At 59.3% G+C, this 26,504-nt stretch overlaps 1 protein-coding gene across 8 annotated transcripts in view; it reads left to right on the forward strand.

The window, feature by feature from the left end:
* The first annotated feature begins 1,776 nt into the window (after nucleotides 1–1,776).
* The window catches only part of SPNS3 (sphingolipid transporter 3 (putative)), a 35,368-nt gene continuing 10,640 nt past the window's right edge, over nucleotides 1,777–26,504 (forward strand). For 2 of the 8 annotated variants that reach the window (XM_045487272.1, XM_045487273.1), the window contains exons 1-8: nucleotides 1,778–2,253; nucleotides 5,366–5,431; nucleotides 9,727–9,863; nucleotides 10,370–10,521; nucleotides 11,263–11,329; nucleotides 11,920–12,068; nucleotides 12,843–12,995; nucleotides 16,300–16,489. In XM_045487272.1, coding sequence (XP_045343228.1) covers nucleotides 2,043–2,253; nucleotides 5,366–5,431; nucleotides 9,727–9,863; nucleotides 10,370–10,521; nucleotides 11,263–11,329; nucleotides 11,920–12,068; nucleotides 12,843–12,995; nucleotides 16,300–16,489 — 1,125 coding nt within the window. In that variant the 5' untranslated portion in view covers nucleotides 1,778–2,042. Of the gene's footprint in view, nucleotides 2,254–5,365; nucleotides 5,432–9,726; nucleotides 9,864–10,369; nucleotides 10,522–11,262; nucleotides 11,330–11,919; nucleotides 12,069–12,842; nucleotides 12,996–16,299; nucleotides 16,494–26,504 lie in introns of all 8 variants that reach the window. The other 6 variants (XM_045487268.1, XM_045487271.1, XM_045487267.1 and 3 more) reach the window with 5 other exon arrangements.

Raw genomic sequence — 26,504 nt, forward strand, 5'->3', positions numbered from 1 at the left:
CCTTCTCTCCAGGGCAGGACACAGTCTCGGGTATGCGCTGATCTTCATCTCCTTTACTCTGAAACAATCCCTCCGCCTTCCTTAATCTTTTATGACTTTGACACTTTTGAATACTGCAGTTCCTTAAAAACAAAACAAAACAAGGTGTTCCGTACAGTTAGCGTACAATCCAGCAATCTCCAGCCTTACCCAAAGGAGTTGAAACTTCAGTGCCCGCAAAAACTCACACACAGATGATTTGGGCAGCTTTTTTTTTTTTTTTAATTTTTTTTTTCAACGTTTATTTATTTTTTGGGGGACAGAGAGAGACAGAGCATGAACGGGGGAGGGTCAGAGAGAGAGGGAGACACAGAATCGGAAACAGGCTCCAGGCTCCGAGCCATCAACCCAGAGCCTGACGTGGGGCTCGAACTCACGGACCGCGAGATCGTGACCTGGCTGAAGTCGGACGCTTAACCGACTGCGCCACCCAGGCGCCCCAAGGTTTGGCAATTTAAATAAAGCTGCCCATGGGGCGCCTGGGTGGCACAGTCGGTTAAGCGTCCGACTTCAGCCAGGTCACGATCTCACGGTCCGTGAGTTTGAGCCCCGCGTCAGGCTCTGGGCTGATGGCTCGGAGCCTGGAACCTGTTTCCGATTCTGTGTCTCCCTCTCTCTCTGCCCCTCCCCCGTTCATGCTCTGTCTCTCTCTGTCCCAAAAATAAATAAACGTTGAAAAAAAAAATTTAAATTGCCAAACCTTGCGATCAACCAAGATGTCCTTCAGTAGACGAACGGGTAAACGAACCCTGGCCCATCCAGACAGTGGAATATTATTCAGCACAGAAAAGGATGAGCTCTCAAGCCCTAAAAAGACACAAAAGCACCTTAAATGCATTTTGCTACATGGAGAAGCCCGTCTGAAAAGCCTCCCTGCTCTGTGATTCTGACTCTACAGATTTCTGGAAAAGGCACAGCTATGGGGACAGTAAACACGGTAGTGGTTGTCAGCGGTGGGCAGGGCGGGGGGCAGAGCACAGAGGATTTTTAGGGCAATGTAACTTCTCTGTGTGATACTATGAGAGTGGGTACACATCATACATTTGTGTGAACTCCAGGACGTACGACATCGAGTGAACCCTGACGTAAGGGGTGGACTTTGGGTGATGGTGTCACTGCGGGTTCATCACTTCTGACCGACGGCCCCCTCTGCATGTGTGGGGGCTGGGTATACAGGAAACCTCTGAACCTTCTGCTCGATTTTGCTAAAACTTTCCTAAAACACAGTGTATTAAAAACATAGCGTGCCTCAATTCGGGTGTGACGTTTCCTCATTAGATGTGGTCACCCCTAGGTGACGTTGGCCTGCGCGGGGCCTCACGTGGAGGAGCACGACACCCCTGACCTGGTTGGTGGTGTTAATTCGACCCTTGGTTGAGATGTCGCCTGATTCCGTGCGGTGTGGTTACTCCCCCTGCACCCGCTACTCATAAACTGTAAAGAGACGCTTTGAAACCCTGCTGATATCTCGCCCCTCATCACAACGTCCCCCTGGGTTTTGTATCTACGACAGATACAGGCTGCCCTCCTGGACGCGCCCCTCCGCCACCTTCGTTTCTCCAGGTGGGGCACCAGCCCGGAGCAGGAGGTGGCCTCGTGCACAGTCCTGCTGGGGCTTCTCGCCTGGCCGGCATCCAACCTTCCTGATGTGACCCCGTTCACCTCCCGCACTCGCAGCCCGTGTCTTGTCTGGGCAGCCAGACCCTCTTTTGGAGAGCCCTCTCATTTCCTGTCCCATCTCACTTCCTCACTGCGGCCACCGAAGCTGCAGGCCGGGTCAAGGGACCATAACGTCCCGTCCGCCAGGGTGGGTCCCTCGCGGGCCTCAGAGTCTGGGGTGGTGAAACCTCACCAGCGAGGCCGCAGGGGGCTCAGGAGGAACCTGTGCAGTTGGGGCTGCTGTTCTGAGGTCAGGACGCTGGGAAACCACAGGAAGTGAGTCGGTGCAGAGCTGATGCGCCTTCGTCCCGGGACAGGAGCTGCAGGCCGGTGAGGCTGGGGCCATGTCCGCGGAGTGCGGGGAGCCCGGGCCGGAGGGGCCTCAGGGGCCGTCCCCGCGGCCAGGCGGTCTCCCCGGGGCCTCGGGCTTGGGACAGTGCCCCCCTCGGACCACACCCGCCCCCTGGAGCCTGCCCCTCTGGAGAGCTCACGCGGCCGCCGCGGTGCTGTGCTATGTCAACCTCCTGAACTACATGCACTGGTTCATCATCCCAGGTGAGGGGGGGAGGGCGTCCCGGGCTGCACCTGCCGTCACTCACGGCTCCCGGCCACCTGCTGGCGCTGCGGACGCACGGCACCCACCGTCCAGCAAACTGTCTTCTCGTGGAGACGTCGCAGCCGCTCTCACCCCTGGAGTGGGGGGGGCGGGCGGTTTCAGCCAGGCCCGAACCGGGGAGGGAGGCATCGAGTTCCCAATTCAGCCCCAGACGGGGTGTATGCACACAGCTGTGGGTGCAGGGAGGCGGTGCGTGGGTGAGGGCAGCAGGGCCAAGGCCCGGAGGCTCTGGGGGTGCCCTGTGAGGGTGTGGACGGCAGGCCGGCAGCCTGGCCCAGAATAGCCGGGTTTCTGGGCCAGCGGGCTGTGTGCAAACCTTGCACTTTCTGACTTCCTTCCTGGAGGCCCCGGGGCTACCCTGTTCTGCCTGTTACTGGCACATTCACCGACTCATTCATCCCTTTATTCTTCGAGATTTAACCTTTTCTCTCTGCATCACGCCTTTTCTGTCTGCATCACGGACTCATTCACGACTGGCTGAAGGAACATTAACTACAGGCTTGGAGACCCGGGGAGGGGTCCACCTGGTGGTTCCTGAGCTCCGGAATGGCCACCTCGAGGGGCAGAGGCGGGGAGCAAGTCACCGGGACTCCTGCAAGGCAGAGGGACTCACAGGCCGGCCTGGGGGGCTCAGGGGGCGGAGCTCGGAGGATCACAGGACACGGCAGCACAAGACAGGGCAGGAGGGGCGTCAGCGGGGTGGCCCCAGGACGGTGACTGAGGGCTCCGGCGGGACCCAGAGGAGGGGGCACTCGGGTTGGGTCTTGAAGGACGAGCAAATCGGCAAGACAGGGAGCTGGCGGGTGGGGGGGGGACGTTGGGTGAAGGGTCAGCGTGGGCCAAGGCCCACGGGGCGGAAGTGTGTGGTGTGGTCAGAGCTGACGAGGGGAGCGTGGGGAACTGTTCTAAAAGCGTCTTGTTGCCAGATCACGGTTCCTTGGTTGCCAGGCTGGGAGCTGGGGCTTTCTGCTGAGGCGATGGGGAGCCACGGATGATTTTTTGGGTCGGGTGCGGGGGGCACTGTGCTCAGATGCTCAGATTGGTGCAAACAAGACAGGGGGCCAGTCCGGGGCTAAGGGGGCTGAGGGTTTGGGTGGAGGGCCCGAGGCCGGGCAGGGGTGCAGGGCCTGGGGGCGGGTCAGTCACCGGTGTGGAGTCCTGCAGGCCTGCAGGCTGGGGAGCCCCTTCCTAGCGGGCACTTCCTCTGGCCTCAGGGACCGGACGGAGGAGGCCGGGAGAAGTGAAACCATGCGGAGAGGTGCCCGGGGCTGCTGGGGGTAGGAGGTTTTCAAGGCAGCCAGATGCCCTGGGGGAAGACGGCCTAAAGGTGAAAAGCAGGCTGGGAGGAGCCCAAACTAGGGCCCAGTCCTCACCCAGGAAGATGGAGACCAGCGTGATCCTACAGAATTTTCGTGCAGTTATTGACTTATTAGTGTTTTTCTCTCCAACGAATACGTCTTATTCACGTAATTAAAAATGCTAAGAAGGGGGAAAAAGAGGGGCCGCTTGGGTGGCTCAGTCAGTTGAACGTCAGACTCTTGTTTGGGCTCAGGTCATGATCTCACAGTTCATGAGTTCGAGCCCCGGGTCGGGCTCTACGCTGGCAGCCCGGAGCCCGCTTGGGATCCTCTCTCTCCCTTTCTCTCTGACTGTCCCCAGCTGGCACGCTCTCTCGCTCTCAAAATACCAGTAAATAAACTTAAAAAAAAAAAAAGATATTAAAAGGAAGGAAACACATACAGCGTGGCATGCCCAGACGCTGTGCATCTGGGGCCAAAGCAAATGTCTTCACAAAAATCTCTTCTCTTGTCTGGTTCTTTGGTCTTTCTTCACCTGCTGACGGGCCTCAGCCGTGTGGGTGTGGGGCTTTCCTCCCCACCGTGTGGCCGCTTCTGCAGGCAGCACTTGGTGGGAGGGCGCCTCATCCATGTCGGGGTGGGGGGGGGGGACAGTGACAGTCCCCGCCTCTCAGGGAACAAGCACGGGGCCCCGCTCAGGGGCCTGGGCCTCGGCCACCTCATAATCCAACGAGAACGACGATTGCTTTTCTTTCTAAGGACTTGGCCAGGGCCTCACAGCTCGGACGACCAGGCGCCTCCGCTTGGACGACCTCTTCCTGAAGTTGTGCTTTCGGGGATCGGAGCCTGGTGTCGGGCCGTCTCCTCCCTCTGGGTTGAGCCGAGTGCCCATGGCACCGGCCTTGGCCTAGGAAGACCCTGGAGGGCCTGCCACCCTCAGGGAGGCGGGCCGAGGTCGGACCTAAGTGGGGCCTGTCTCTGAAGCGCTCACATGCACTGTCGTGACCGTCTGCTCGTGCGTCTGGAAGAACACGCGTGTGCACACGTGTCTCTGCACGCCTATGCTCACGCATGGGTGCACGTACCCGAGCAGGGCTGCGGCCTTGCAGTCCCGGGGACTTCCATTAACACCGTGGTCTAGGGGGGCCCGGGTGGCTCAGTCGCCTGAGTGTCTGACTCTTGATTCTCAGCTCAGGTGGTGAGCCCAGGGTCATGGGATCGAACCCCGCGTCTGGCTCTGTGCTGAGCCTGGAGCCTGCCCTCGATTCTCTCTCCCTCTGCCCCCTCCCCTGCTTGCGCGCTCTTTTTCTCTCTACGAATTAAAAGGAACCAAAACAGAAACAAAAATACCCACCGGTACTCTGAGCGAGCAGCTGTGCAGCCGCGGGGAGCCTCCCATCACTCTGACAATGACGGCAGGTTGGCACGCGTGTGTGGGACACGTGGGCGCCTCTCTGTGCACGTGTCAGTGTGTGCGTGCGTCTGTGTCCCGGGGCGTACGATATGTGTCCGAATGCGTACACACACTTGGGCCTCTGCGATATGTGCTTGCTCCCGGGCGTGCGGACGTGCTCCCCTATCTGTGTGCGCGTGTGGTTGTACATGCGCGTGGGACAGAGAGGAAGAGAACCGTGGGCCCCGAGTCACCCCCTGTGCTGGCCCGCTGGGGCCCTGTCCCAGACGCAGGGGCAGCTGCCCTTAGAAGCCCCGTGGGCCACTCCCCATTTCCTGAGCGCTGTCCATCTGTCCACAGGAGTGCTGCTGGACGTACAGAAGTTTTTTGAGATCAGTGATAGCTGTGCTGGTTTGCTTCAGACAGGTAAGGGGTGAGTCCCTGGTGGAGCTGGGGCCCTGGGCTCATGCTGGGGAGGGGCCTAGTTCCAGCTACTGGGAAATGGGGGCCAGGCTGAGCCCCGCTGAGTCCCCCCGGCACAGAGGAGGGGACGCTGAGGAAGGGTGGTGCTGGGCGTGAGGGCAGTGTGGGTAGGAGAAGGGAGAAGGCAGGCCTGGTGCCTGAGCAGAGACTTCGGCTTTGAGCGGAGACCCTGCAGGAGCGGGGAGGACGGCTGGAGAAGGCCCCTGAGCTTCAGATCGTGACTGTGGCGTGCTCTCTTGTGCCTATGTAGCCCGGCCGGGGCCAGAGACGGGCTGGGGTTGAGAAATCCCGACACGTGCGTTCCCCTGTGGGCCTGAAGAATCTGGCCCCCGGAACTCAGACAGACAGACAGACGTACTTCCCACATGTGTTCAGATGGGGTTTGGGCCCACGGGGCCACAGTCCAGCGGTGGGGACCAGCCACACCTTCCATCCACGGTGACCCACGCGTGCCCCCATGGGCACACTCACTGTCACGACACCGGATACGCACGTGTGCACACACCCAACATGTAACCGGCACCCGTGCGCCCCTCTCTGTGGCCCCTCTTCCCCCAACAGTCTTGCGACAAGTGGGACCCCTGGGGATACACAAAAACCTTTCAGGGGCTACACGGGCAGAGTTGGGAGAGAATCTGCTTACAGACCCTCAAGCCTGTTTTTCTTTCCTAAAATGGACCTGCCTGAGAGAAAGCTCCTGGTTCCTCTTTCCCACCTCACCCCTCCAAGCAGGAAAACGTCCCTCTTCCCTATTCTGTGTTTCTTCCACGCCCAGCCCTGGGGTGTGGAAGCCTCCAGGGTGCCATGCGGACTGGACCCTTCACAGATGCTGGGCGTGCGAGGCTGTGGGAGCATAGCAGAGAGGGTGTCAGTACAAACCCACTGGGGGTGTTTCCTCCAGGCCACAAACCCGTGGCCAAGTGCCAAGCCTTGTCTCTTCCTGCTGGCGTGACAGTCTACCGTTTATCTCTAATTTAGCATTCAGAAGCAAGATGTTGTCTCAGGGATGGGTGTCAACACATTTATTTCAGATATCTTTGAAATATTTAGTATCTTTCTCACAGGCGATCATCCTGATTTGCTGGATCGATTCGGCGAATAAAGGCTGGTTTGCTCATTAAAGCGATGTCCGTAGATGGCAGACATTTCCCACGAATGCAATGAACGCCTCTGTGGCCCCAAGGGTTTAGATGAAAATATCGTGTAAAAAAATACAATAACGATGGAAATCACATCCTTAGCAATTATTTAAACTTAGGATGAGAACGTTGTAAATGTTGGCCGAAAACGCATGAAGGGGCACGTAGTTCTACAAACGTCTTTAAAAGGCACCGGAGGAAAAGAGTTAGCAGGCCACCGTGTACGTCCCAGGTCCGTTCTGACTGCTCTTGTCTCCGGGCTGAGGCCGGTGCTGGTCTCCAGTCATTTCTGTAGCCAAAGCGAGACCATCTCAGCTCGATACCCGCAACTTCTAGGTTAAACAGATAATGGGAGGTGAGTCGATATTTGCCCCCCTGGTCCTCTCCCTGGTGAACAGGATTATTACTACAAAGCGGTGATAAATGAGATGCCATGGAAGGAGTTTGTGCAGGTGAGGGAGAGGGGCAGAGAGAGAGAGAGAGAGAGAGAGAGAGAAAGTACGTGCGTGTATGTGTGTGAGTGTGTAGAGAGGATGTGCGTGTGCCTGGGGGTGTGTGAAGGGAGGCTCAACTCTGCAGAAGCAGCCCAAAGGGTACGTGGAGAAGGCAGTGGGGTTGATGACCAGATGACCAGGCTGTCTCCGGTGACCTCGGGTGAGTCTTCGCCTTTTTCTGGGTTGTCGTGAAATGGCCTGAGACCCACCCTGTGTCTGCAGAAGGGAGGGAGCCCCTGACTCAGCCGTGGCTGAGCTGTAAGAGTGGGGCAGAGGGTGGGGGTTAGCAGTGGTCAGACCCCCGCCCCTTCCAAAGGGACAGACTGGCTGTTGGAGTTAGTTTGTTGATTAATAACATTTAATGATGTGGCCTTTACCATGTGCCCAACACTATCTCAAGTGTTTTGTGATATTAACTCATTTAATCTTTACAACAAACCCACGAGGCAGGTGTTGTTATTATGCCCATTTTATGCATGCCGAACCTGAGGCACAGAGAGGCTATGGGGCTTGCTGAAGGTCACACAGCTGGGATCAAATCCAGGCAGCTTCCTGTGGAGTCCTTCTCTTAACCCGCTGCTGTTTTATCGCTCCAATTTGTCACAGAAGTCATTGGATGCTATAGGAGCAAAGGAGTGTGTGTGTGTGTGTGTGTGTGTGTGTGTGTGTGTGCGCCTTCCTTTGGGGGCAAGGTTCTCCATTTCAGGGCATCTGTGGGTTTAAGGTGTTTAGATCTTATAAAGGATCCCTGCCCCAAATCTCATAAAAGTATTAGAACTTTTGGGGAAGTATTTTTTTTTTTAATTTTTTTTTTTTCAACGTTTATCCATTTTTGGGACAGAGAGAGACAGAGCATGAACGGGGGAGGGGCAGAGAGAGAGGGAGACACAGAATCGGAAACAGGCTCCAGGCTCCGAGCCATCAGCCCAGAGCCCGACGCGGGGCTCGAACTCACGGACCGTGAGATCGTGACCTGAGCTGAAGTCGGACGCCCAACCGACTGCGCCACCCAGGCGCCCCTGGGGAAGTATTTTTATAACCTTTGGGTAGAGAAGAGATGCATTAAGGAGACAAGAAACACCACACCGGGAGTATTGACACATTTGAGGACACCAAGGTAAAGAAGGTAAACTTGACATGATTGAAACCATAAATGCAGTTAGTAACAACAATGGATGACATTTATTAGGCATTAACATAAAGCTAGTCACTGCCTTTTTTATATGCTTAACTTCATCGAATCTTCTCGATAACCTTCTACAGGAAGCACAATGCTATCTCATTATATAGTTGATTCGAGGGGCACAGAAGAGTTAAGGAATTTGCCCAAGGTCACACAGCTAAGCAGTCATTGGGTCAGGATGCGAGCCCAGAATTTGCATTTTAAATCCTTAAACGTAAAGGCCGGGGAGAAATTGTTTGCAATTCCCACAAGGGCCCAAGAGAGAAATGGGCAGAAGGTGTGAGCACAGGAACTGACATAAGGACAATGCAGATTAAAACATCAGCGAGACACCGTCTGTGCCTCAACCATTAAGAGGAACAAAGTGATCATATCAAGGGAGCTGAGATAACGCGCTTCTGCACGAGTGTAAACGGATTCAGCCTTTTTGGAGGCCTATTTTGGAGGTAGCTATTAAAATTCTAAATGTCCCTGGCACCAAAGACCATTCTCTGTGGAGTATTAGGTCGAACCATTTTAAATTGCCTTATTTTTTGTAGGTCAAAACTGGCCTAATTTCTGCAACCGCGCACGGCTCCACCCAATACCAGAGTGGGTGGGGCGGAGTGGGAGGGGCTGGGACGAGTCTGGGCGCTCATTAGGCTCAGGCAATGTCGATCATGAGCGCTCAGCGAATGCGGACCCAGGCGTGGGGCGGGGCCTCGGGCGGAGGCGGGTCCGGACGCCGCGCTCACCTGCGGCCGCGGACACGCCCCCCCCCCCTCGGAGGGTGGAGACGGTTTCAGGTGAGGGACTCGAGCGGCGAGGGTGCAGAGTCGTGCGAAAACGCGGCAGTTTCTTTGCCTTCACAGAGTAGCAAACGCGTTCGTTAACCCAGTCTCCCAATTCAGAAGGGTTTACTTTAAAAAATGGAACAAATACAACTGACGGTGTCAGGGGAATGTTCTTCCTGCTTAGGAAAACCAGGCCTTTTTCCAGCCTCCGGGAACGACTGCACTCATTCTAGACCCTGCAGGTCTGCGCCGCAGGCCCGGGCAGGCCTCCCTTGCCTCCCGCCCCCAGCAGGGGTGTGACGGCAAAATCGGACCTGGCCCAGCCAGGCAAGGGGACGGACAGCTCCGCCGAGACGCGGGGCCTGGCGTGCGCCGAGCGCTGGCGGCTCGGGGGACGCTCAGAGGGGTGGAGTTAGTAACCCCAGGCTGCACAGCGAGCCTGCAGCAGAGCCGGGATTTGAGCCGGCCCAGCTCCCTCCACCCCCTTCCCAGTTCCCCTGACTCGGGGCCGTGGGTCGTGCGGCCTCCACCCACTGCCAGGGTGCCAGCTTTGCGGCACCTGAGCCAGGCCTCTTCTGCGGGCCCGGAGGCCCGTCTGCGCGCCCACCACCACGGGGGAATGCATGAGGCCCCGGCCTGTCCCCTCCAGTCTTCATAGGTTGCCTGCTGCTGTCTGCACCTGTGTTTGGCTACCTGGGCGACCGACACAGCCGCAAAGCGACGCTGAGCATTGGGATCGTGCTCTGGTCAGGGGCGGGCCTCTCCAGCTCCTTCATTTCCCCCCAGGTGGGTGCCCTCATCCCTGCAAGGCGCCCTGGATCTGCCCCCTGCTCCCACCACCTGCTCCTTCCCGTTAAAACATGGGTGGGCTCCAGGCTGGCTGCAGGGGCGCCATCCAGGGCCGAGAGAGGACCCCCTTAGACTCTCTCAGCGGGAGACTTCCTCTCCTGCACCTCCCGCTGCTGCCTGTGGGGGGCGGGTGGAGGTGACAGCCACTGTCTGGGGGCCCATGCCTGGCTGGCAAAGGCACGGCCCAGAAAAAGGGCTCCCCTGGGCGGTGGGAGAGTGGGTGGGGAGGCAGTGGCTGCAGGCGCCAGCAGGGGGCACCCGTGTGATGTGGGGACCTGGGCTGGGCGGGTAGCCAGGCGTCTGTGAGCCCAGATCCCCTCCTCCACCCCGGGGGGGGGGGGGGGGCTCCTGTCACCAGGACCTGGGGCCTCTGACACTCGCTCAGGTCCCTCACCCCGAGGGTGATCTTGGGGCTCACTGGGGTCTTGTGCCTGCCTGCCCAGTATTCCTGGCTGTTCTTCCTGTCCCGGGGAGTCGTGGGCACCGGCTCCGCCAGCTACTCCACCATCGCGCCCACCATTCTGGGCGACCTCTTTGTGAGGGACCAGCGGACCCGGATGCTGGCCATCTTCTACATCTTTATCCCTGTCGGAAGGTTGGTGCCACCCAGGACCCGCTTCCCCAGGTGGTAAACTGAGGCCCAAAGGAGCCAGAATGGTCTGGGCTGGGGTAGGAGGGCATCAGACCAGGAGGGCTCCTTCCTCGCTTTGTCCCTTTACCACTCTGGGCCTCAGTTTCTTCATCTGTAAAGGGGGGGCAAGAACACTGGCTGATGGGCTATGTTGAGGGTTCGAGGGAATAAAGATGCCTCCTACCCTGTAGGATGCTTGGGAAGGCCTACTTGGGGAAGCGTGTGGGGCCGGGGCGGGCTCCCCTGCGTGGGGGAGGTCAGAGTGGATTTGCAGTCGGGCCCAAGAGCTCTGAGCCAGATTTCCTGGCATTGCCTGACTCAGGCAGGGCTGAGCCTTGGGTCCTTGGATAGGGAGGCAGGGGCAGTGGTGCTGGAGACGGGCCTGAAGCCAGAGGTCACCGGTGACTTGACCAAGGGCAGTGGACATCTGGGCCTCGTGTGGCTCACTTTTCCTGTGACAGGGCTGTGAGCAGCAGAGAGCCAGCCCCTTGGGGTGGGGCGCCCAGCTCAGGCTGGCCTTGCAGCTTTGGGCTCGGGCTGGGCCTCCCCCACTGCCCATCCCCTTGCCCTTCTCCCCTCACTCCCGTTCCCCTCCCCACCACTGCCCATCCCCTTGCCCCTCCCCCTCACTGCCCATCCCCTCCCCCCCACTGCCCCGCCCCACCCCCCCTCACTGCCCACCCCCTTGTCCATCCTCTGTCGCAGTGGTCTGGGTTACATGCTGGGCTCGGCCGTGTTGCAGCTGACCGGGAACTGGCGCTGGGCCCTCCGAGTGAGTCCAGCCTCCTGTTCTTCCTCTGATCCCCCTGGGCAGGCAGGGACTTTCCAGCCTCCGGTGGCCTTCGCCACTTGGCACGGTAGCTGGCGCCGTGGGGGGTGGTCAGACGTTGGCAGCTTCAGACGTTTGACAGAACGTGAACCGTGGAGGTCACGGCCCTGGATTCAGATGCTGGCTGCTGGGTCCGCTCAGGCCGGGAGCTCAAGCAAGTGGCTTGCAAAGCGGGGGCAGTACGTGCTGCCTCCTGGACTCTCAGAGGTGGACAGACAAGGGTGGGGACATCCCAGGGCAGAAGTGGCCTGGCAGGCGGAGGTGGTGAGAACCCCAGTCGGTGCCAGTCCTCAGCCACGTGGGCTCACGGACCCCAAGAGAGCAATCACTGAACAGACCGTATGGAGGGAAGTCCCAGGGGGACCCTACTCCCCAGAGAGGCTGCATTCCTAGGGGTGAGGGGTGAGGGGCAGTCAGGAAATGAGCCCCCTGCCCCACCCCTCCCATGGCACAGAGCCTCCCGGAGCCTGGGCCACATGGTTCAGCCACGTGCAGGATGTGTGGCCCTGAGATCCTGGGTCCTCCGTGCCCAGGTCATGCCCTGCCTGGAAGCTGTAGCCTTGGTCCTGCTTATCGTGCTGGTTCCAGACCCTCCCCGGGGAGCTGCTGAGAAGCAGGAGGAGGTGGCCATGGGGGGCCCGAGGAGCAGCTGGTGGGAGGACGTCAGATACCTGGGGAGGAAGTGAGTGTCCCTGCTCCTCCCTGCATGTCACCAAAAACCCTGTCTGCCCCGGCATTGCTGACCTGCCTCTCTCCGCCTCCAGGGAGCCCTCCGTGACTGTCCCAATGTGCACAGCCTTCTTCCTCCTCTGAGCTCCCAGTCACCAACTGAGGTGCCCCTCCCTCAGTTGGAGGCCCCCTGCGCCTGCCTGCCTGCCTGCCTGCCTGCCTGTGACAGAATGGGGACCGGAAGGGAGGGAGGGAGGCAGAGTGAGCTCTGCCAGGGCCTTATCCCCGAGTGACCTGAGACTTGGAACCTCACTCCCCTCGTTTATTCAGTGGACATAATTCTCCCCGGGTTGCCGGGAGGATGCTGGGAGTTAATCACTCACCTCTGCAAACCTCGTGGGAGTGCGTCCATCCTCTTTCTGTTCCAGGCATGGGCGGGGAGGCGGCCCCAGTCAGCTGCACTCCCGGCCTCATGACTTACTGGAATGTGGGGTGCGGACAGGCCCCGGCTCTCTTTGGTACAGAGCCATGCGACTGGGGGGGGGGGGGGCGCTGGGAGGAAGGTGGGGGCAGGGGGCGGCTTCCTGGAGAACGTGCTGTTGGGTTTGGGCCTTCCTGGACGGGGAGAGCTGGTCCTGCAGAGAGGAGGGGGGAAGGCCCAGCGAGAATGGGGGTGTGGCGGGGGCTGTGGCGGGGAGGGTGAGCTGGGAGGGCAGTGACAGGGGCAGAGGGGCCCTGCGGCCGCAGCCCTTTCTGGGGGTGTCAGCCAGGGCGCTTTCTCTTGCAGCTGGAGCTTTGTGTGGTCCACCCTTGGGGTGACTGCCATCGCCTTTGTGACTGGAGCTCTGGGCTTCTGGGCCCCCAAATTTCTGTTCGAGGCCCGTGTGGTGCATGGACTGCAGCGTCCTTGCCTCCAGGAGCCGTGCAACAGCCAGGACAGGTGAGGGGCCACTGGGAGCCCTGGGCGGGCACGTGCCCCCGGACTTGGGGCCTTGCTGGCAGACTGCAGGCCAGGTTCGCACTCTGGCTGAGCTCCTGTACCTCCGGGGGGCCGTAGGTGGCAGCCTCGTCCCCTCTGGGCCCCAGTCTCCCCACTCTTGGGCCACTGTGGGGGTCCGGGAGGCACTTGGCAGGCGGGCGAGGCTTCTGCAGGGCCTGTGGGGCGATGCTTCTGTCTCTGTCTCCCTGGCCTCCTCTCTGGGGACACAGAGAGAGCTTCGTGTGATTTCCAGAATGCCCCGTGCCCGGGCTGGGCCCTCTGCCCGTAGGTCCCCTTTCGTCTTCCCATCGTTACTTCTTAACCTTTAACGTCAGCTGAGCATTTTACGTGAAGACTCCTCAGAGGTAATAACAAACCCGATTATTCCTGTTGCAAACGAGGAGACAGAAGTTCAGAAGATTAAGTGACTTGTCCCAGCAGCACGTGGCTGGGTTCAAGCCCCTCGGACTCCAAAGCTGGTGGTCTCAGCGCCGCGTCCTGTCGCCTCTGGAGACGCCGGTTCCTGCTGGACTTGAACATCTGCGCGCCTCCTGGGGGCGCTTCCTGGAGCACCGCGGGGGACGGGAGGAGGCAGCAGCGCATGAGTGAATGCAGGGACCACGCGGATTGTGACGCTGGCCTTGCAGCTGCAGCCAGACTGTCGCCTCCCCGGAGACAAAGACTGGGCCCTGAAAGTCCCGCAGCAGCTTGAAAACATGGGACACGGGACTCACTTGTGCGTCTAGCGTTCAGTGGCTGCGTGTCCCTGGGCAAGCGAGTCCCTTTGCCAGAGAGCCTGAGGCCCCGCGTCCAGATGGTTGCACTGGGCCACGTGCCCTCCCAGGCTCCAGGGGACGGTCCTTCCTGCCTCGTCACCTCCGGGGGCTGCTGGTGTCCCTTGGCTTGTGGCCGCGTCCACAGTCTCCACCGCTGTGGTCACATGGCCTTCTCCTGTTGTGTCTCACATCTCCCTCCGCTTCCCTCTTATGGAGATGCTGGCGATTAAATGGAGGGCCTCGGTTAATGGGTGCTAATCTCCCCTTCTCAAGACCCTTAATGCAATCACCTTTGTAAAGGTTCCAGAGATTAGGGCATAGACATCTTGGGGGGCATTACTCAGCCTGCCACAGGGTAGGTAGAAGGTCCTGGTGTTGGGGTTCTGCATGGACCTCAGCTATTAACACACCCTCTGCGGTTAGGGTAGGCCCCACGGTGAGGGTGCGTCGAGGGAGGGAAGCTTCAGAACAAGGATGCCGGCTTAGCCCCTGGGAGAACTTCCAACACTCAGAGCTGGCCCCTGTGGAAGGGGATGTATGGTGGTAGTGAGCTTCCCGCCCCTCAGGGCATGTAAGCGGGAGTTGGACAGCTGCTTGCCAGGGCTATTGTACAGAGGGTCAGCATGGAACTTGCAGGACGTTAAGGACCCTCTTGGCTCTGAGAGTCCGATTCTGGGAAGGTCTTGTGGGTTGGGGGTAGCTTGGCGGCTGGGCCTGTCCTCTGGCCACACCTCCTGTGTGGGGGCCAGTGGAGGGCCCTGTCTGAATAATCCATCCTAAGTCTCAGGAAGGTCTCCAGAACCTTCCAGGGCCAGCTCAGACCCAGACTCCAAGGGAGACAGCATTCTTCCAGGATTCGGGGTCACTCGACTGGCCTGAGCCAGAACTTTGTGCAGCTTGTAGCCTGGGAAGGGTCGCTGGGCACCCTTAAGCTGCCTAAGGCCAACACGTGCTTCGTCAGGAGGCCCTGGCTGTGCCAGTGAGGGGCTGTGTGACCTGGGGCAGGTCCCTGCCCTCTCTGGGCCCCACACTCCCTCCTGTTCACCAAGGGGGTGGGGCAGGGGGATTAGCCCACCGTCCTCAGCCTGTGGGATGGATATTTCACAGAAGCTGTTTAGAGGAAAGGCGGTGTTGGGGAGACTCGGTTTGTCAGTAAGCACATTCTCGCGCCGGTCGTGTTGCATCTTGGTGAATGGTCATCACCCCGCCATACCGGAGGCCATCTGCGCACTTCTGGAAATGCTTGGGCCAGGAGGGGGGGGTGCTGGCAGCGGGAGGGGGTGGGTGGGGCGGTGGTGCTCCAGGCCAGGGGGGCCGGAAGATGGGTGAGTCCGGAGAACCCACAGTCATTTGTGCAGAGGTGGGGGTGGAGAGAGAAGGGCGAGATGCCACACGGGCAGCAGGGGCCGGTCCGCAGGGCTGGCCCGAGGACAACGGGAGGCCACCGAGCGCTGGAGAGGCCCCGACTACATCCATGGTTCGTCTAGGTCAGCGTCCCTTGAACCCCTTTAAAAGGAGGCTGGGCGGGGGGTGGCAGGTGGGCGTTGAGATCCTGGCTCTGCGGCTGCATTAGCTGAGTGACCTTGCCTCATCCTTCCGCCACCTCGCCCCCTGCGGCTGTCCGCCCAGAAGTTCTGGGACCGTCTCTTGTACTCCAGGTTCTGTGTTGCTAGCGTAGTCGGGAGATTAAGGCGCACCTGGCTTGTGTCCTCCAGGAATCAGCAGGCTAGTGAATGACCTTGATGGTCGAAACACAGAAGCAGACCTGGGAACTGAATGGAGTGAAGGAACCAGCAAGGGGACAGAGGAAGGCATCTCCAAAGAGGGGATCTTGTGATGGGTCTTGACGGATGAGTAGGAGTTCAGTAGGTGGGAAAACTAGTGAGGAGTGTCCGGATGTAGGAATAAAAGTATGAAGTGGGGGACAAGAGCCCATCTGGGGGCAGAGGTTGGAGCTGGGGGGTTGGGGTTGAGGTCAGCCAGGGTCAGACCACGGAGGGCCACACGGGCCGCGATGAGTTGGCACCAAATCCAGTGGTGCCTGAGAGCTGGTGGGGAGTTTTAGGCAGGGGGTGGGCACTCTGTATTATTATTTTTTCAAACCTATATTTTAGAAAGCACCCTCTGGGGACCTGCTTGGAATTCGGGCTGAGGGACCCTTCCCCAGGCAGCAGATGCAGGAGGGGGTCAGGTGTAGGGGAGGCGGGGCCGGGAGCAGGGACAGGGAGTGCGGTTAGGAGGGGCTGTTTGAGCAGTGAGGCCTGCTGGGCCAGCCACCCTGGTGGCCAGTGACCTCCCCGGGACGAGGCAGGAAGGAAAATGGAGGGAGGGGCCCTGGGGACCCAGGAGCATTGGTTAGGAGGGAGGGGAGGGGGCCCACAGCCACACTCCCCGCAGGCACCCGATCACGCCCTCGGGGCAGGGGCTGAACCCCAGGACGGGGCTACCCCCACCTGGCCAAGTAACCCTGCTCTGCTCTTTCCCATCAGCCTGATTTTTGGGGCGCTGACTGTCGTGACGGGCATCATTGGAGTTGTCCTGGGGGCAGAAGCTTCCAGGAGGTACAAGAAAGTCAACCCTCGGGCCGAGCCCCTCCTCTGCGCCGGCAGCCTTCTGATCGCAGCCCCCTGCCTCTACCTGGCTCTCACCCTGGCCCCGACCGCGTTCCTGGCCTCCTATGTAAGTGAGTGCCCGCTGGTGGTGTGGGTGGGTGCTGCTTGTTTGCGTGGGCCGACGCCGGGCCAGGTTTTACGTACATTATGTGTATCACTCCGTCCAGGGACAGCCTGCTACCCCCATTTTACAGATGCGTAAACTGAGGCTTACCCAGAGTGGCACCGCTAGGGAGGAACAGAACTGGGGTCTGAGCCTGAGCCTTTCTGGCTCTGAGCTGCCGGTGAAGGCTTGGATGGGAGACGGTGGGACGCATTTGTTCCTCGGATGTGCTGTGAGAGCCAGGAGAGATGGGGTGACAGGTGAGGGGAGTGAAGCCCAGATTGGCCATGGCCCGTGCTGACGCCGCTGTAAAGGCAGCAATCGGATGCTCTCTCGTCTTCCGGGCGGGCTCTATTCCCTCCTACCCCTCCGCGTGCCCCACCTTGTGGCCGTGCCAGTGACGGGCTCGCACCTGCCGGCCTTTGCTGTGCCCGTCCCTCTGCAGGGGCACGGTTCCCCCTTGAGCTCCTTCTGCAAGGCCCAGCTCAAACGCTGCGTCTCCAGAAGCCTTTCCAGACCGTCCCATGCTCCTGTCAGAATTCACCGTTCCCGCTTGGGTTCCATGCATGTTTGGGTCCCTCGGGCACCGTGGTGTATGGGTGGGGCTGTATGCACACCCCCTGCTCCCCAAAGCCCCAGCCCTGATGGTCTCACCAGTGGGAAAGGGCCAGTGATTCTGGGAAGCTGGTGCCAGCCTAGCCCCAGCCAGACGGGCTCCCCTCCCCTCCTCTCCCGTCCCAAGGCCCTGGGGACCCCACCGTGGACACAGGTGCCCCTGCACACGCACGTGGGCTTCACCGAGCAGACTGAGACCAGAACTACCCACGCCCCGAGCCCACTGTCACACCCGCGAACTGGAAAGTCAACACGTTGGTCCTGCTTCCAAATAGTGTCTGTCCAGGCCCAGATATTGCACTGGGATGAGAGGGAGCTGCGGTCCGTTTGGTTCTTCTCGGTCCACCTCTGCCCTGGTCCCTGGCCCCGCTCCGGGCTGGGCAGGCTGCAAGGACGGCCTGAAATGGGGCACGTGTTACCGTGTCCAGAGTGGGTTTTCCCGAGTGGCCGTGTCCTCCTGGTGCCAGATTCCAGATGCTGGCTGACCGGCACGGGTCGCTCTCTTGGGGGCACTTTTTGGAGCCCTGGCATTGGCAACATCCAATTATTGGTGCAGGTGACACCGTCACCTCCGTCTTCCAAGGCTTCCCTCCTCTCGGCTCAGCTGGTCCTGCCGGACCCACCACCGGGGCTCCCCTCTCGTGACCCCCAGGCCTGTCTCCTCTGCCTGGCGTCTGTCGGACCCTGGATGCCCTGGGGAGGGGCTCGGGGCCGGCATCCTCGTGCCCCTGGGTGACACGAAGGGGTGCCCCCACGGTGCCCTGTGCGAGCTCCACTCAGGCGGCCCCGGCACTCCGCTGGCTCGTGTCCTCTGTCTGTGGCTGGGTCGCTCAGAGCCCCTCGCCAGCTCTCCTACTCTTCAGGTTAACCCTCCCCAGCCCACGCCTGCGGCCTTCCCTCTAGAAGCCGGGGGGAGGGGGCCATACGGGGCCGTCCTTTCTCTCCCCAGGTCCTGAGGGAGGGGATGGCGTGTCTCTGAAGGTCTGGGTGGGCTTCTGCCGATTCCCAGAGGACAGACAGGTCCTGTTAGCGCTGCTAACAGGGGGGAAAGGGCTTTCTCACCCCCACTTACAGACTGGGAGACCGAGGCCCGGAGACAGAACACAGATAGTGGGACAGACAGAGCCGAGAGCCGGCCCGTAGTCTGTGTCCTTCATGCCCTGCTGACCCTTGTCGCTCCCGTGGGGGAGGAACGGAGCCCGGCATACAGTAGGTGCTAATAAGTGCCTAGATGCTTACTGGCATCCGGGCCGAGGGAGCAGCTCCCTGAGTGGGGCCAGAGTCCCGGCTGCTGGGGCTCAGCGGGCCTGACCTTGCAGGCAGATGGAGGTCTGTCAAAGGCCGTCCCTGCACCGGCTGGGGCCCAGTCCCCTGCCAGTCCTGCTTCTGCCACCGTCCTGTTTGGCTCTGGGAGGCGGCTCCTTGGCTGTGTTTAGGGGACACAGCTGTCTCCCCCTCTGCAGCCTGGCGCATCTCCAGGGCTGGATGGCTCGTCTAGAAGTGACATTGCGTCCCGGCTGACAGAGTCGGAGAAACTCTTCTCTGGGCCTGCCGCAGGGGTGAGGGGCTGCGGGCCGGATGGTGGGCAGGCCGGAGGCGCGTCCCTCCGATGCTGGGAAGCTGCTCCCTCCGTGACTCGTGTGTGGGCCTGGCGTGGGACCCAGCGGCACCAAGCCAGCAGCCAGGCTCCCGCCTTCCAGGAGCAGCGCGGAACCTTCCGGGCCTCCTGAGCAGAAGCCCTTCCATGGCTCCGTCTGTGCCTCTAACTGACGTTCCGGCTTGCGATTCGGGCCCTCTGCCTGGCACGGCTCCTGCCGTCTGTCTGTGGGACCGGTGCCAGGAGCCCCTTCCTGGTCTGCTCACCTGCCCACTGCCAGAGACAGTGTGGACCTTCCGGGGCCCCTGGCGCCTCTGGAACTGAGCCCAGCTCCTCTCGTGGGGCTCGAAGCCCCTCATGACTCCCTTGACCAGCCATGTCCCCTGCAGTGCTGACGCCAGGACCCCTCCTGGTCCCCACGTCTGTCCGGCCGACCCTCCCTTGGCTCCCTCCGCACCCCTCCTCCGTGGAGCCCTCCGGAATTGCTGGGCTCCACCTGCCCCCCACTCCCACCCTCCTGCTCTCTGTGAGGTCTTCCTTAGGCCACAGTTACTTATGCTCTGACCCCTGTCCCAGCCCAGGGGCCCGGGAGGGTCCCACCTTCCTCAGCTCTCGGCCTGAAACACAGCGCCAGGTACTTGGGGGGGGGGGGGTCACTGCTTGCTGAGTGGATGGCTGCATCACCAGCCACCCGAAACATTCATTGGTTTTTCTATTAAATTTTTTTTAATGTTTATTTATTATTTTGACAGAAAGAGAGAGACAGAGTGCAAGCAGGGGAGGGGCAGAGAGAGAGGGAGACACAGAATCTGAAACAGGCTCCAGGCTCTGATCTGTCAGCACAGAGCCCGATGCGGGGCTCGAACCCACGAACCGTGAGATGGTGAGCTGAGCTGAAGTCAGACGCTCAACCGACTGAGCCCCCCAGGCGCCCCAAATGTTTATTATTCCTGAGAGAGTGAGAACGAGTGGGGGAGGGGCAGAGAGTGGGTCCAGCTTTTGCGGAGGGTGGGGGGGTTTGCACTGAGGAGGGGGCATCTGGCTCCTGTTTTCTGCGTCTGTGGAGACGACCGTGTGTGGAGAAGGACCGTTTGTCCTTCATCAAATCTGCTTCAGCACACTGACTGCTGCGTGTTCACGAGGAATGTGGTCTTTGCGCTTTTGGCATCAGGATAACGGCCCCGAGGAACGTGTTGACAAGTGCTTCTTCCTCTTTGATTTTTCTGGAAGGGTTTGGGAAGGACTTGCGTTCATTCATCTTTAGACATTTTTAGAATTCACCAGTGAAGCCATATGGTTCTGGGCTTTTTGTTGTGGGAAGTTTTCTGATCACTGACTCAATATTTACTTGTTATAGATCAGTTAAGGCTTTTGATTTCCTTTGATGTCATCTTTGATAGTTGGCGGCTTTCCGAGAATCTGTGCCTTTGTCTAGGTGTCTGGTTTGTTGGGGTATAGTTGTGCCTGGTATATTCCCTTTTCCCCTCTCGGCTCCCTGAGGTTGGCGGGACGTGCCTTTTCCATTGCTGGTTTTGGGGACCCAGGGTGCGGTGACGACAGGCCGGCACCCTGGGAGAGGGGGCTGTGGGGAGTTAGACGTGGAGTCTGGGGCCACGGGACACGACGTCACCCCTAAAACCTTAACGGGTGGGAGATGGCTGCGGCTCACCATGCAGGAGCATCATCAGGTTTGGGGGACATTACAGGGTCAGCGTCTGAAACGACGTCCAAGGGACGCCTGGGGGGCTCCGTGGGTTAAGCGTCCGACTTCGGCTCAGGTCACGATCTCACGGTCTGTGAGTTTGAGCCCCGCCTCGGGCTCTGTGCCGACAGCTCGGAGCCTGGAGCCTGCTTCAAGTTCTGTGTCTCCTTCTCTCTCTGCCCCTCCCTGGCTTGTGCTCTCTCTCTCTCTCTCTCAAAAATGAGTAAACATTAAAACAACAACAACGAAACGATGTCCAAAGGCGCCCGAGGAATTGACTTCTGTTCAAAATCCGGAGTCACTGTGTCTGCTCCGTCCAACTGGCTGTGTGTTCCTTCACTTTCTCAGATCCCAGAAACCACATTGGTTCTTCCCGCACCACCTCTGCCAACCAGGGAGACCGATCTGACTTCCTGGGAAGGGCACGTGGGAATGCGGGCGTGTGTGCCCATGTGAGTGTGCTTTTCAGGGTGGATGTATGCGGGTCTGTGAATACGGGTGTGGACACGTGTGCTTCCGCGTGTGCATCTCCGGGCACCTTCACGATCGGTCTGTGCATCGGTTGCGCGTACGTGTGTTCGGCCTGGACGTGCACGGACGCGTGTTCATTCTGTACGAGCCCGGATGTGTGTCTGCCCTGGACGCGCACGATGTGTGGGGACATGTCTGCGTGTGCCGTTTCGCGTACGGGTCTGTGCGTGAATGTGCACATCCACGTGTCTCAGGGCAGCGGGTGACCGTGCGGACGTGTCTGCACACGCGTGTCTGCACACGCGCTGAGTGTAGCTCAGCGGAGAGGGATCCGGGGCAGCACTTTGTGCCACCCCGCATCGCCTGAGGCTGGGACCAGCCTGCGCCGTGTGTTTCGTGGCGGTGAGGTTTCCTGACCTTACGGCGTCTGGTCCGGGGCCTTCCCTGGGGAGCCCTGCTGCTGGACACCCACCTGCAGGCACCGAGGGTTCCATCCCTCCCTGCTTCCGGGTCCTTGGCAGGGGAAGTGGGCTTCTCAGCTGTTAATTAGGATCCAGACACACACAGCGGGGCTTGGCACACACCCCCTTCCTTGGCCTCCTTCCCAGAGTCACTGCCCTTCAGAGGAGAAGGTCTGGTACTCAGCCGACGGACCGGACCGAGCCCAAGGCGGGGGCTCCAGCACGGCCGGCCCCATGGCCGGAGGACATCCCCGGGGGGGAGGGGGGGGCTTTGTGGTCCCGATGGAGGAGCGGGGTCAGGGGAGGGGAGTGGGCAGGCATCGAGCCTCGAGGCATCAGGGAGATCTGCGTGTTGTTTCTGCTTCTGCACTCGCTGTGTGAGCCGGGGTGAGACCCTGGCCTGGCCGAGCCCCGATTCTCTGTAACGCGGGGGCCTAGTGCTGGCCTCTTGCTTTCACCGAGGAGCCTTCTTTTGTGCCTGCTCTAGTTACTATGGGAATGTGAGGACACTCAGCGGTTTCGAGCAACAAAAATACTCATTTTGCTCATGAATTTGCAGTTTGGGCAGGTTGGGACTGGGGATAACTTGTCTCTTCTGCTTGAGGGTCATTGGTCAGGATGGGGTGCTGGATGCCGGCCGTCGGCTGAGCCTCGGCTGGAGCTGGTGGCCGGGGCTTCCTCACAACGTGGTGGCCGGCCCCCGAGGACTAGCGTCCAGAGAGAGCCAGGTGACGCCGTATTGCTGTGTGTGCCCTACCCTCGAAAGTTACACGGCACCATCTTTCCTGCTTTGGGTTCTTTGCTCCAGTCACAACTGCTTGCTCAGAATTCAGGGGGGATTCGGTCTTTTATGGGGCTTTTGAGAAAGCACGTGGGGATACCACAGCGGCTGTTTTGGGCTCCTCCCCCACTGTGCTCTGGGTCCCGTTGACCACCAGCCATGGGGGAGGGGTCCGGGCACGCAGCCACGAAGCCCCGCAGGTGTGGGCCACCCGGGGTCCCCTGGTCTGCCCTGTTCTTCTGGCCGCTCAGGCGAGAAACCCTGGGGTGGGGGTTTCACCGTTAAAGCCCTGCTGGGCTCCGAGGGGCAAGGCTGCTGGGAAGCGGGTCCCAGCCAGAACGGGCAGAGACCTTCAGTCACCTCACGGTGACTCCTCCTGTCACCTGAGCTCCTCCTTCCTGAGCTCCTCCTGTGTGCCGGCACCGTTTTAGACTCTGAGGATCCACCGTTGAACAGATCAGGCAGGATATGCGTGTGATATACGAACCCTGCAAAATAAATGATACGTTAGGTGGGGAGAATAACAGAGCAGGGAAAGCCCCATGAGGAGGGGCCGGGGCAGGGCCAGGTGGTCAGCGAGGCCTCGCTGAGATGTGGTGAGGGAAGGAGCCGGGTGGACATGAGGTGCAGTGAGGGGAAGCCTGATGCAGGGGGAGCAGCCAGTGCAAACGCCCAGCGGGAGGCATGGCTGGTGTGTTTGGGCAAACATGGTGGAGCCAGGCCAGCCGGGGAGGAGCACGGGACGCGAGATCAGAGGCGACCCCCGTGGGTCCAGAGTGCGTAGAGCCCTATCCTCATAAGACCTTGGCTTCCGGCCTGAGCCAAGTGGGAAATCCCTCAGGCCCTCTGGCACAGGTGTGAAATGATCCGACTCGTGGCTTTGTATCAGTTACCTGCTGCTGTGTAACAAATCATCCCAAACAACAATGATTTATTGTTTCTTACAATTCAGCGGGTTGGCGGGTCCTGCCTGTGCCCACTCACGTGGCAGCCTGCACCCGGCAGACGGGGTGTCCACACTGGCCTCCTCACATCCGCCTATTCCTGGGTCCTCCTCCAAGTAGACTGCCTTCCCTCACGCCAGCCTCCAGGAAGGCACAAGGGGGAGGCGGCCAAGTCTCCCGAGGCCCAGGTCAGGAGCGGCCCTGCCGCCCTATCTAGCCCGCCAGAGCGAGGTACGGGCCAACCAGGTTCGCCGTGGCCATGCAGGGTGTGGGTACCGAGATGCACAAGGATGTGGGGGCCACTTTGCCACCACCTTCCTCGTGGTTGAACGGGGTGTCTCTGGCTGTCGTGTTGTGAAAGGATAAGAAAGGACACGGAAACAGGGAAACCGGTTAGGAGGCTTCCTAAGAAGGGCACGGGCTGGTTTGGCTGGGACCAGGGTGGGGCGGGGCGAGTGGAGAAGTGGTCAGATTCTCGGTATGTTTTGGAAGTGGAACCAACAGTATTTCCTGGTGGGTCGGTATCAGGGCAGGGGCGGGAGGAGCCGGAACGACCCGGGGTTTCTGCCAGCCACCAGAGGCCGAGCTGCCACTCACTGACCCGGGAGACTGAGGGAGGTGCGGCCTTGTTTCGGATGGGTGGGTTAGGAATTTGATTTTAGACATGTTAAACTCAAGATGCCTCCTAGGACGTCAGCTGGAGACATTGCGATTTGAGTCTGAAGCTCAGGAGAGAAGTGTTGGCGGTCGGGCAGAGCCGCGAGGCAGAGAGGGGTGGGCCAGGGGTGCGCGTGGACGGAGCGGGGTGGGGGGGGACCACGGCTGGACTCTAGGTACTTCCTGCTGCTTTGGTTATCTAATCAGGTGACGATCATTCCATGTGTGTCTCTCTATATATGTACACCCATTTATGTTTCTAGAAATATTCTTATTAAACTGAGGCCATATGGTCATGTAATTTTATTTTGTCTTACTTTTATTTATTTATTTAAAAAATTTTTTTTAATATTTATTTTTGAGGGAGAGAGACAGAGCATGAGCGGGGGAGGGGCAGAGAGAAAGAGGGAGACACAGAATCCGAAGCAGGTTCCGGGCTCTGAGCTGTCAGCACGGAGCCCGACGCGGGGCTTGAACTCACGAACCCGCGAGATCATGACCTGAGTCGAAGTTGGACGCTTAACCCGCCGACCAGCCAGGTGCCCCATAGTCATATAATTTTAAAACCAGGTGGATTGAGATGTGCCAGTCACCCCTTCAAAATGTACACTTCATTGGCCTTTTGTATATTCAGAACTGCACAATCGTCGCTATCAATATTGGAACATTTTCATCACCCCAAAAAGAATTTTTATGTCTGTTCATCAGTCTCTCCCATTTGCCCCCAACCTGCCCCCAGGCCAGCCGTGGGTAACCACTAATCCACTTCCTGTCTTTATACATTTGTTCATTCTGGATATTTCCTATAAATGGAATCCTACAATATGTCTAATACGTTTATATGAATTTACCTGAAGAACTTGAAGTGATTGTTTAAGTTCACATCGATTTTAAGATTTTGGACTTACTGGTGAATCCGACCGTGGAAGGGAGCCCCTACCTTCTCGTACGCCCCCTTCTTCTCTCCCCAGGCTCCTGGCGTGTGTGACTTTTCACTTTTGCTGGAGTTACACCCCCCCACAGCCTGCTGTCCAAGCGTGACCCTCACCGTCGTCTGGGAGGGGTCCCAGATGGGATGGGCTCAGCACCCACCAACCGTCTGTTCACGGGGACCCTCCGTTCCTGGTCTTTGTTCGGGTTCAGCCCCTACCTGGGTGGTTTCTGGGGCCAAGTAATTTGTGCCTAGAGAGACCGTGTGTCTTCCGTCCGCCCATCTGTGGGGCCACCTTCCCTTTGATTCTTCACCTGAACATCATCTAACTGGGTCTAAGACTCTCGGGTCACGTGTTACTTCCCTGTAGCTTTGCGTTTGCTCTGTTGTCTTTTGGCCACAAATATCGCCGTGGAGAATAAAGTTTGCCTTACGTTCCAAAAAACCCTGAATGCTGACTCACTGTTTCCACCTGGATGCCTGGAGATTTCATTATTTATTCTTGAAATTCACGGCTCAACCAGTGTATTAGCTATCCTGTGTCGTGAAGCAAATCATCCCCAAACGTAGCAGTTCAAGACAACACACGTGTCTGGTCTGGCCCAGCTGGGTCCTCCACAGGCCGCGGAGGGTGTTGGCCGGGTCTGTGGTTTCATCTGAAGGCCCGACTGGGCAGGGACCCACCCCCAGCTCACCGAGTGCTTGTTGGCTGCACTCGGACGCGGGGACATCGCGGGCTGAGGACCTCAGCCCTTCGCCGCTGTTGTGCTGCATGGGCCCCTCTCATCCAGCAGCTCATGCCTTCAAGCGTGTGGGCTGGGAAGGCGCTAGCCGGGTCTGTTGATGATCCGTCTCGTTCCCTCTCGTTCCTTCTGTGCCGAGCCTGGGCCTGGACCTGGGTGGCTCTGCGCCGATGCTGAACTTGCCCTGACCCCGCGTGGTGGCTCTGCCCTCGCTCTCCAGCCTTCCCTGGGGACATTCTCCCCTCAAAGGGGCTACAGTCTGAAGTCTGTGCTTTGGGTTTTCTGTCACCGGAGAGGCTTGCAGGGCTCTGTCAGGCGGCGAGGAGACTTTGTGAGCCCCCCTGGGCTGGCTGTCCTCTGGGCGTGTGAAAAGTCTCCCTCATGTGCGTGGCCCTCCTTCTACTTATTGGCCTCGAGCGGAATCAGAACTGGGTCATTGTTTGCTTTTCTCCACTTTCCCCCGATTCTCCCAGCATCTTCCCCTCTGGTTCTCAGGAGCGGGAACAAGGGACCCCTACTCAGCTGACTTCCCTCTAGATACAGGGGCTTGTCGGCGGGGGCGGGGGGTGAGGTGAGAAGTTCCACACTCTGCTCCAGATTGTCTGTATCTTCCCTTGGCTGCCGGTATGGAACATTGATCTCCTTAGGTTTTGTTCTTTTCTTTGAGGAAGAACAACTTTTTTCTGAGTTATTACTTTTTACTTTTGGGAGGAAGGAAAGTCTGTGACACAGTCTGACCCTCTCTGTCTTTACATAGAAGTTGCCCCAGATGATGTTTAAGGCCCCTTCCAGCCCAAACTAGATCATCTGGCCCCATGAGAGCCAGCTTTCCTGTCACCAAGGCCTTCACATCCGGGAGTGGACGCCACCCTCCCCAGCCTTGAAGATTCCTGAGCAAGGACCAGGGTTAGACGTGTCTGCCCCACCACCGCCCATGGTGGGGGCCCACAAGGAGGCGGGCAGGGACAGCAAGGACGTGTGCCCACCATAGCTGTGGTCAGGGGCAGCTAAGGATTCTGGGGTGGCCATGCCACCTGCTCTCTGGCCCCTGCGGGGGCCAGATGTGCTGGGCAGACA

The sequence above is a fragment of the Leopardus geoffroyi genome, chromosome E1, assembly GCF_018350155.1.
Source record: "Leopardus geoffroyi isolate Oge1 chromosome E1, O.geoffroyi_Oge1_pat1.0, whole genome shotgun sequence".
Classification (NCBI taxonomy): Eukaryota; Metazoa; Chordata; class Mammalia; order Carnivora; family Felidae; genus Leopardus; species Leopardus geoffroyi.